Below are 10,648 nucleotides of genomic sequence, written 5' to 3'. Positions count from 1 at the left end.
TAATGGTTGTCTATATTATTTCTTTAAAATATTAAAAAATAAAAAAATATTTTTTTGGACTAACATGCAACCACTAAATAAAATCGCAAACTCCATTTTTTACAAATTAAGCACAACGCAGAGTTAAATGGAATGGACTTATCACAAGATAAACTAAACAAAAGTGATTTGATTTGTTTGCTATTTTGTAGTAGATCTTAATTTAATGCAACAGATCTAACTTTAATGCATAAAGATATTTCACTTTCACAATTTTTATAGTAATCAATCACAGCCAATTAATGTTGAGATTGCAAATTAAAAAATTAACTAATTCCAGTTTGAAATAATCTCAATATAGAATTAAATCGGACGAAGCAGATTAGTAAATGTAATAATGTATGCAACAGTTTCTCTATGAATAGTAGATTTGGTTAATGGATAGCGAAAGGAACACGTCGGAAGGCGCGTCGGAGAAGTTAATATATCCGTAGCCGCCACGACTCATTAGTTATTCCTTAAAAGCCACGTCATCGTATCATCTCAGATGCGGATATACACGCCGTTTCGTCACCACCAACAACTTACCATAACTGAAAAATTAAAATAAAAACATAGCCACATTCCAATATGATCATCATATTTGAAAATTGAAGTATTTTTTCAACTGTTACTCTAATTTAACAACAAATCACAAAAATGCAAATACCAACATCAAAATCAAAATTCAACGACAAGTCAGAAACTGAAGCAGAGAGAAGAATCGAGAGACTAATCCTTCACCTAAACCCTAATCCTCATCTCGTGAGAAACACATGGAACCAACTGGAGATGGAAACGTGCAGTCGTGGGAAGCTGATCGTAGACGCGATTTCTCTTTCAGGTTACATGAGAGGAAAACACAGAGATATACAAGACAAAGTTTTCGAATACTTCAACGCTAATCCTCACCTTCAAACCCCAGTTGAGATTTCCAAAGATAATCATCGTCAATTATGTATGAATCAGCTTTTGGGTCTTGTTAAAGAAGCTGGAATTAAACCACTTCATTATGTAGTTCATGATCCTGTTAAGTATTTCGCTATTGTTGAAGCTGCTGGTAGTGTTGATATGTCACTTGGAATTAAAATGGGTGTTCAATATAGGTACTTTCATACATTTCTTTCATTTGGGTAATGTCAAAATTGTTTTTTTTTTTTTTTGGTTTTGTTTTTTGATGAATGGTTTCACTCTATGTAGTCTTTGGGGTGGTTCTGTTCTTAATTTGGGGACGCAGAAGCATAAGGATAAGTACTTTGATGGTATTGACAATTTGGAGTACCCTGGTTGTTTTGCTATGACTGAGCTTCACCATGGTAATTTCCTTTCTGCTTCTTTTTTTTTTAATTTTTTTTTAATTGTTTCCTTGCTTAAGTTTGCGAACTTACTTGCGATTGAAAGAACTTATTTGGGCTTGAGCTTGTACAAGTGTTTAGGTTAACCTCTGAAAATAGATTATGAGATGTTCATATGATATATTAAGCTTTTTCAATAAGCTCTCTTAAATAGTTTAGTTTATGAAAATGATAATTTACAACTTAAATGAAAACAACTTAATCTAGTTTTCTCTTTGATTATAGAAACAACTTATATTTAAACGTCAAGGCAATAAGTATTTAGGACATGTTTGAGTTGACTTTTTTGAGCTTATCTATTGACTTTTGGGATTGTTTGGGAGAGCTTATGATTAACACGTTTAATTAATCTATTGGTACAGAAATAGCTTAACCGTGTAGTTTAACCGTGTAGTTTATCTATTGGTACAGAAATAGCTTACACATAGTCACTTATATGATTAACACGTTTAATTAATCTACTTATCCAAATGGGATCTTATTCAATAAGCGCTTAATTAAGTTTTCTGAAACATGTCAGGGTACGTATCTCTAATCTGCTTGTTACTTCTTTTGTCCATAAAAAGGTTCAAATGTGCAGGGCCTTCAAACTGTTGCCACCTTTGATCCGATCACCGATGAATTTGTCATTGACACTCCAAATGATGGTGCCATCAAATGGTGGATTGGCAATGCGGCGGTGCATGGCAAGTTTGCCACTGTTTTTGCCAGGTTGAAGTTACCTACTTATGACACAAAAGGAGTTTCTGATATGGGTGTTCACGCTTTCATAGTTCCAATAAGGGATATGAAGACCCATCAAACACTTCCCGGAATTGAGATACATGATTGTGGTCATAAAGTTGGTCTTAATGGTGTTGATAATGGAGCTCTGAGATTCCGCTCTGTGAGAATTCCTCGAGACAACCTTCTAAACCGATTTGGAGATGTCTCGCGTGACGGGAAGTACACGAGTAGCCTTCCTTCGGTGAATAAGCGGTTTGGTGCGACTCTTGGGGAACTTGTTGGTGGTAGGGTAGGCCTTTCATATTCTTCTGTAAGTGTCCTCAAGATTTCTGCCACAATTGCCATAAGATATTCTCTACTTCGTCAGCAATTCGGACCTCCAAACCAACCTGAAGTCACTATTCTTGACTACCAGTCTCATCAGCATAAGCTTATGCCCATGCTGGCTTCAACTTATGCATTTCATTTTGCCACTACAAATTTAGTGGAGAAATACGCTCAAATGAAGAAGTCTCATGATGAAGAATTAGTTGCAGATGTCCATGCTCTCTCGGCAGGTTTAAAGGCTTATGTAACATCGTATACTGCAAAGTCACTCAGCATCTGTAGGGAAGGCTGCGGAGGCCATGGTTATGCTGCTGTAAATCGGTTTGGTAGCTTGAGGAATGATCATGACATTTTCCAGACATTTGAAGGAGACAACACAGTTCTTCTTCAACAGGTTATTGTCAAGTCCACATTATATCACTTTTCATAGAGACTTTTATAACCAAACTGTTGATATGCTACAATCTGATGGTGATTATCATCAGAATTCAGCTATTAATTTATGACTTTGCTTGATGCTGCTTTCCGTACTAATCAAACAACTATATTTTTGCATTGTTCTACTATTTATACCTCAGTGTAGACTGTGGAGAATAATGAACAAATCATTAGTGAACGTTTAGCAAATAACAGAGCAATAGAGGATAGCTGCAATTGTTTGGTCCTTACTTTGATTCTAAATACTACTCTAACCTTGATGAATATTTTGCATCTCTTTGTTTGATGGAAGCTGAAATTTTACAACTTTAGAATGTGCATTTTAGTGTGTTTAGTTCTTGTATTCTTTTTATTTCAAGTGAGGTAAGTGATAGGTTTCAATTTTCCTTTAAAAATGAAGGTTGCAGCCGATCTTTTGAAACAATACCAGAGAAAGTTCAAAGGAGGGACATTGGCAGTGACATGGAACTACTTGAGAGACTCCATGAATACTTATCTGTCGCAGCCAAATCCGGTTACTGCTAGGTGGGAAGGCGAAGACCATCTACGAGATTCTAAATTTCAATTGGATGCTTTCAGAGTGAGTTTTTTCTTGATTCCTTAACTTTGGATTTAATATATTATGTGCTGACACAAACAACTTATTTTGATTTTGAATTTTGCAGTACCGAACATCTAGATTACTTCAAAGTGTTGCTGTACGACTTCGAAAGCACTCAAAATCTCTTGGGGACTTTGGTGCATGGAATAGATGCTTAAATCATCTATTGACACTTGCAGAATCTCATATTGAGTCAGTTGTTCTCGCTAAATTCATTGAAGCCGTGCAGAGGTGCTTCCTAGTTCCTAGTATTTGTCTAATTGTATCTCCTTTATCTGCAAAATGTGCACTATTTTAACTTGGCCTATATCTGCATCAGCTGTCCTGATCCAAGCTCTCAAGCTGCTCTCAAGCTTGTATGTGATCTTTATGCACTGGATCGAATATGGAATGACATTGGAACCTACCGCAATGTTGACTATGTGGCTCCCAACAAAGCCAAGGTACATACACATTTTACTTTGAAACAAAATTATTACAATCTTTCCAAAATTAACATTTTTCTAACTGCAAAAGAAGGAAAACATGATTTGAGATTAGTGAAATTCTTTTTGTTGGCAATCACTTTTTAACCTTTCATAAGCTGCAACAGAGACACTAGTTTTAATCTGAGATTTAGGATGTAGACCTTACTCTTGTCAACATTATAATCTTAAATACTGCTGAATGATGTTTTTTGCATTTCACAGGCAATCCACAAACTAACGGAGTATCTAAGTTTCCAAGTGAGGAATATTGCAAAGGAACTTGTTGATGCGTTCGATCTTCCGGATCATGTAACAAGGGCACCTATTGCCAAGCAATCAGGAGCTTACTCTCAGTATACACAATATGTGGGATTCGAATAAAATAAGGGCCCTAAAGAATATGAATATGTACTTTTAGGAATTAATATGAATAATGATGTTCGTTAATTGTTGAGATTGGAGTATAATATATAGTGGTTGCAACCGACCAAAGAAACCTATAACACAGAGCTCACAATTCACTGTTCAAAAAAGCTGATATAACTATACATTGAAATATCAAATATGATGTGTTTATTGGTTAAATATGAAAAACACTAGCTTCAAGATATGCATTAAGTTTTTTTCTTTTTCATTAGGAATATATGAAGAGGCATCCTATCACATTGTATTGATTGGAAACTTTTGCTTACTTGAGGCATATAATTGTTACAGGGACAGAATTGTTATTTCTATACACTGGTTGCCTGCAATATACAATTTTACACATTTACACCAATCGAGTTCTGACGGTCAAGATTTCAATGCAAATTCTGGTTTTTCTATAAATATAAATAGACAGTTCGATTTTGATCAAACCGCCACCGACGTTAATTATGTGAATGTGTGAACAACTGCAAATAATCCAAATCCATGTTTATGCTTTTCTGTTTTGGATTTTCAATTGCTTTCTATTTCCAACGCTGATTCAGCGAAAGCCAGACTTGCGATCATAAGAAGCTTTATATTGGAGTGCTATTCAAACTTAAGCTACTCATTTGTTTTTTTTTTAAATTGTGAATAGAGTCCCCTATAGCTCCTGAACTTCTAAAATCCCTATAAATTACTGTTACAATAATTCGTTTGCAATAATGATATTCGTCTAATAAATAAAACTAACAGACAGTATTAAATCCTTCTTGTTATGATTCCTAACCAATTGACCTTGGCTAGGACAATCTAACAGTTTCACTGTCCCAAAACAACCAGTGAAGTAGTAACTACAGTTCTACATGGACAATCATTTCATTGTTGCTTAGGCTAGGCATGTTACATGGACAGAATTTTCACTCGTTCCAAAGTGGCATTTATCTTGTTATGCTTTTTTGTTATACATTTTCAGTCGTTCTCTTTCAATATTGATTATGTTAACTTTAATAAAAAATGATTCCGTTAAAGAGAGACTTGTTAGGCATAGTGAAAAATCGTACTAGCACTTTTCTATTATAAAAATAACTTTTTTCCCATCAATTATCCTGAACTCTCTTCCCCGTTAAGTTACTTTGATCATGGCAGTGCCATTCAATCGTATACTACACATTTGTTAAAGATGTGAATGAGAAAAGGGCCCCTAAATTTCCTAAACTTCTAAAGTTCCTCTTACAATAACTTAATAATGATTTTTAATCATATTTTAGCAATAATTCAGCCAAGATATAGAAACTACTGGAAAAGTCTATTAATATCTTCTAATTATGATACTTATCCTTGATGAGTAAAGTCTTTTAAGATTTAATCAATTAACACGCCACATTGACAATCATTAACAGATACTTCACCGATTTTCATCTTACAAATTTCTTTTTCAAACAAGTGCAAAGAGTCAAGGATCATATGTGTTTACAGTTTTCTGTTTAGGGTGTTTTTCTATAGTTGAGAATTAACATTTTTCAGCCCTGCTAGTTTTGCAATTATAATATGCAGTTCGAGCCGCTTCACTTTTTTGCCTGATATCTTCGTACATCTTCAACGACGCTTCCGAAAATTTGGTCAGTCGATTAAGTACCTTGGTTAAACTTGCATGTACACAACACAAATTAGCAGACTCAGCTCCATTGTCTTCATTAGTTTTGATCTCGTTTTCTGGTGTGCTTGCATGAGTTGAATTCTGTTTCTTGAGAAGATCATCATTTTGCTGCTCCATCAGACAGTGAAGATCAGACAAAAAGTTTCTGATTGCATGACTAAGTTCTTCGGAAGGTAAAGCCTTGATCCCAGCACACCAATCACGACAGAGAACAAATATAGGCGGAGCCAGAGCTCGGCGAGGGGAGAATGGTCTTCTGCTCCTCAAACGCTCCCTTGGTTGAAGTATGCAGTGTTGCAGCCAGCCGTTGAGAGCTTCCACATACAAGGTGAGACTGTTAATCCAGTTTGCAAAACTCAGACCAAATAATTCAATTTCTTCTAGCAGATGAGTCATTATTTCTCTGCGTGCATCTCCTTGCAAGGTTCCTGTTGTGTTCCTTGAATGATATGCCAAAGAGATGGTAATGTACTGTGCATGATGACATTCAAGCATAGCCTTCCACATCCTGACCAATCTGCATCGCCAATAGTTCGATAAATTAGTAGTAGTTATTATAGCTTTAAAGATAGCATATAGATCTAAATCAGTAGTAGTAAAGTTCAAAATAATATATAAATAGAAAATGTAGAACTCTTTGCATACCCCTCTGTTAATTCCAGAAGTTGTGGACACAACTCTTCATCCCTCATTTTTTCAATTCTTTTAGATATCGAATCGACGGAATAAATAGCCACTCTTATTCGCGAATGCAGATCCTTCACAGTCGCCCTGGTCTTGTCAATGACTTGAGTACCTTGGTCTTTTGCAAATTGATGCCTAAGCTGGTGACATTTTCGATCATAGTCCTTCCTGATGGATTCACTAGCCTACAAATAGTCCACAATAGGAGGTCACAAATTGACTAACTAGTAACTATAGAAAACATGAAAATTGGAGATGCAATACATTTACAAGCAAACCTACACACTAATGAACAAAGAAGAACGAAATTTTTTGGAGGGCAATGGATAGCTACATATTTATTTAAGTCACTGATGTCATCACTTACTCTAACATTTGACAGCCAACATATTAGCAACATAATTGCAATATAGGATTTCTATGCAGTAACTACTATAGCCATAAATGGCCAAGATAATTCATATCATACATTGGGTTATTCAGATATCATGCAGTGCCAGCTTCATCCAGTTAGAAATTCTTTAAATTTAAATATTTCAATGTTTTCAACTGATCCCCTTTTTGCGTTAGTAGTAATACCTTAACTTCATCATAGAGTTTTCGCTCCCACGCATACAGTCTGTCAAGGGTGGATGAATGGCTTCCAGCAATCATGCAGAATTCTTCAACGAAGTCACTTCCACTGTCATCAATATCTTCCCTTGATTTTGAAGCCAAAGGGTTCCTAGACGAGGATGATCGAAAAGATGCTGTCCTTTTCCAACTAATAATTTTTTGTACAGGTTCTACATAAAAGAGTGACAAAATTAGTCCATATTCATATTTCAAGTATAGCATTAAAATGAAACAGTTAAAAGCTAAGATTCAACAATGTTTAAGGCTAAACCCCATCATTCAGCTGCTAAAATTTTACAATTAGTTTCTGTATACAGAATTAGGCTGCAACTTACCCTGGAAAACAGGTGAAGCCTTTCTGCGGCAACAAACAGGCTGGATAGCCGTGATCAAATCCATCGTCGACGACTTCCCTATCAAAAGTCTGAATAAGATTAGTACTTAGATTTAACGGAAAACAATAAGAGACTAACCAATTACATGTTTCACTATTACATAGTACAACACTCATGAAAGCTCAGTATCTGAATTTTATAATAACAAGCAATTAATTACCTTTTGCCTCAGAAAATCCAACCTTGATTCTATTTGCCTCTAACAGCCTTGAAACCTCCCTACCAGATTCTGAAGCTCGAATGAACCGATGCTCAATATCCTTAATGCTAGACAAAAAATCTTTAGCTCTATGAGTGATGAACTCTGAAGGATCCTCTCTTTCTGTGCACACATTATTCCCAGCCATATTCTTCTCCTTCTTTGAACTTGATCTTCCAACATCACCATCAGTACCTGGTGCCTCTAACTGTCCCACTCTCACTTTTCCATCAACCAATTGTTTACAACCTTCAACATCACTTGAAACAACTAAATGATCAAAACATTGTACATAAGAACTACTACTATGCTCATTTCCCATTGCAGCAGCATTGCTGAAGTTTCTATCAAACCTTTCACCCTTTTCTTCATCTCTGCAATCTCTGGACTCACCACCATGCACTACAAACCTGAAACTCTCACTATCCTCTCCAGGATCAAAGAAATCCCAAGATGCACCTAACTCGGGTGGAGGTGGAGGAGGAAACACAGTTGATTCATCATCCAAATAGTTGTTACCACCACAAGGATCAATTGTAACAGTGACAGAAGCATTACCACCTGATCTCATGTAACTAAGAGAAGGAACAGATTGTGAAAGAGGACTTTCGTTGTGCAAAGGTGAATCTGAAACCTCAACCTCAGCAACATTTAATGGTGATGATGGAGAAGGGTAACTAGTTTGAGACGGGGTTTTATCAGAAATTGAAAGAGAAGATTCTACCAATACCTCAGCCTCAGCATATCTTCTTAAAGCTATACCAACATTTCTAAGAGATTGAATGTAAGAAACATGTGCAGCAGCTAAATCATATCTAGAATCAATAGCTACCTTAATGAATCTTTTTCTTTCCTTACACAAACTCAAAGCTTCATTCTTTTCAGCTCTTGAGTTTGAAGCACCCATTTTTCAAAATTTTCAAATTGCACACATTCAGCAAGCATTCATAGAAAAAACTCCATTTTTATAGCACTTAAGCAAACCCAATGAAGAAAAATAAAAATAAAAATGTTATAAAAGTTGATGGGTTGTGAAAGAACAAGACCAACTTGATTAAAAATGTGAACTTTAAGTTTGAGACAGAGAAAAACAAAATAAAAAAGGGAACCGAAGTTGCATGGTGAAGCAGGGAGTGTGAAAATGAAAGAGGGTTACCTCGAAAAATGTTGGTAGGAAAGGGACATGAGCCTTATTAGGGAAGGGTAAGTACAAAGGAAGAAATGGGTTGTAATGAAGGGTAGGTAAGAGTAATCAAATCGAAGGCATAAAGAGAAACCTGAAAGTGTATCGGTGTGGTTATTGTTTTGAAGCATAAATTTGATGGGTTTGCAGAGAGAGTGAGCAATGAGGATTTGGCAAGGACAGGGATGGGAAAAAGAAACAAAAAAACGTGAACGGCTACGAGTAATTAACATAAAAATATTGGAACAGTAACAGTTATTGCTTACTCAGTGAACCTCGTTTTGTGTGTCCTCACTTTTTACATTTTTCATTTCATTCCACTGACCATAAAGTACTACCGGTACTGTTTAGGAAGAACAAAAGTCATTTGCATATTTACGAAACAACTTTGTAGACACAAGCTTCTTAAACACATATTTAATAGACAATAATATTCATTTTTAATATATTTAAATCATTTATATTTTTTAGTGTGCGTCTACCAATATTGTAACTATACAAGTATTTTCCAAAATACTCCGATTCATTCTAAAATATTGTTTTTGTCAATTTCATATCAAAATTAAACATGCAATAAAAACTTTTTTTAGTGTAATCAAAAAAATTGTTTGTATTTCTCATGCTACTATTTCTTTTTATTTAAATTTAATAAAATATTTTGTGAAATATTTCATGTCTCGCAAAAATAAAATTTTTGAATTTTGTGTTTATTCAAAAAATATTGAGTTGATTCTTTTAAGTTATTTTATAAGTGATAAAGTTAATAACAATGATAGATGGATAGATATTTATTATTAATATTTTAGGGATTATATATTTATCTAAATGAAGAAGAAGAAAAATTTAAATTGTTTGTAAAGTTCGATATTATTTTCTGAATTAATATGAGGGTCATATATTACAGTATTTTGTAAACTTTTTGTAAAGTTTCTATCTATAAGATGTTTTCAATTGTATTAATTATTATTAAAAAATGAAATAAATTATTAACAATGCAAACATAATAAAATTTTAAAAATTAAATTAAAAAAATATAAAACTTAAAAGGATTTAACATAAACCGAGTCTAACTTAAACAACCTAAGTTGTTAAAAAAATATATAAATAACTAAATTATTACTTTTGTAAATATAAAGAATCCATGACATATTTTATTTTACATTTTGCATGAAAAATGTTTTATTAAAATGTATTTTGAAAATAATAATATTATGAAAATTAAAGGTTGAAAATATTTTTTATTAAAAATAATAATTTTTTATAAGAACTAAAATTATAATTTAAAATTTGTATGAAAACTAAAAGTATATTTAATCCTAAATATTTTTAAGAAGATTAATTTGTATAGTTGTTGAGAAACTATAAGTAGGTCAAATAGATTTTGTAAAAAATTAAATATGATATATTCAACTAATTTATTTATCAAACTACAATTTTTGTGTGTTTTTAAAATTAAAAATATGATGTTTTTTTATAAATATTTTTATTTACTTTATCATTAAACAATTTGATAAAATAGATATGTTTGCAAAAATGGGAGTTAATATCTATTATTTGATATAGTTTATGAACCAC

General features: G+C 33.6%; 2 protein-coding genes across 2 annotated transcripts; one reads left to right on the top strand and one right to left on the bottom strand.

The window, feature by feature from the left end:
- Nucleotides 1-520: 520 nt before the first annotated feature.
- LOC101501296 (acyl-coenzyme A oxidase 2, peroxisomal) lies at nucleotides 521-4,666 on the top strand. The gene is made up of 7 exons (XM_004503999.4): nucleotides 521-1,124; nucleotides 1,219-1,334; nucleotides 1,940-2,820; nucleotides 3,265-3,444; nucleotides 3,530-3,696; nucleotides 3,785-3,908; nucleotides 4,155-4,666. Exons 1-7 carry the CDS (start codon nucleotides 679-681, stop codon nucleotides 4,311-4,313), a joined length of 2,073 nt encoding a protein of 690 aa, XP_004504056.1. The 5' UTR covers nucleotides 521-678; the 3' UTR covers nucleotides 4,314-4,666.
- Nucleotides 4,667-5,625: 959 nt separating this feature from the next.
- LOC101500983 (protein ROLLING AND ERECT LEAF 2) lies at nucleotides 5,626-9,394 on the bottom strand. The gene is made up of 5 exons (XM_004503998.4): nucleotides 7,852-9,394; nucleotides 7,632-7,709; nucleotides 7,261-7,466; nucleotides 6,643-6,866; nucleotides 5,626-6,514 (listed from the first exon to the last, which is right to left on the bottom strand). The coding sequence occupies exons 1-5, from the start codon at nucleotides 8,795-8,797 to the stop codon at nucleotides 5,851-5,853; spliced, it is 2,118 nt and encodes a 705-aa protein (XP_004504055.1). The 5' UTR covers nucleotides 8,798-9,394; the 3' UTR covers nucleotides 5,626-5,850.
- Nucleotides 9,395-10,648: the final 1,254 nt, after the last annotated feature.

Source organism: Cicer arietinum, chromosome 6 (assembly GCF_000331145.2).
Source record: "Cicer arietinum cultivar CDC Frontier isolate Library 1 chromosome 6, Cicar.CDCFrontier_v2.0, whole genome shotgun sequence".
In the NCBI taxonomy this organism is placed as follows: Eukaryota; Viridiplantae; Streptophyta; class Magnoliopsida; order Fabales; family Fabaceae; genus Cicer; species Cicer arietinum.
Note: the sequence above shows the minus strand (reverse complement) of the source record. Positions and strands in the feature narration are given on the sequence as shown.

Coding starts and splice junctions, on each gene's coding strand:
- LOC101501296 (XM_004503999.4), top strand. CDS start 679: ATGCAAATACCAACATCAAAATCAAAATTCAACGACAAGTCAGAAACT. Junction 2,821..3,264: donor ACACAGTTCTTCTTCAACAG/GTTATTGTCAAG, acceptor TTAAAAATGAAG/GTTGCAGCCGATCTTTTGAA. Junction 3,445..3,529: donor TTCAATTGGATGCTTTCAGA/GTGAGTTTTTTC, acceptor TGAATTTTGCAG/TACCGAACATCTAGATTACT.
- LOC101500983 (XM_004503998.4), bottom strand. CDS start 8,797: ATGGGTGCTTCAAACTCAAGAGCTGAAAAGAATGAAGCTTTGAGTTTG. Junction 6,867..7,260: donor AACTCTATGATGAAGTTAAG/GTATTACTACTA, acceptor GACTATTTGTAG/GCTAGTGAATCCATCAGGAA. Junction 6,515..6,642: donor CTTCTGGAATTAACAGAGGG/GTATGCAAAGAG, acceptor TTGGCGATGCAG/ATTGGTCAGGATGTGGAAGG.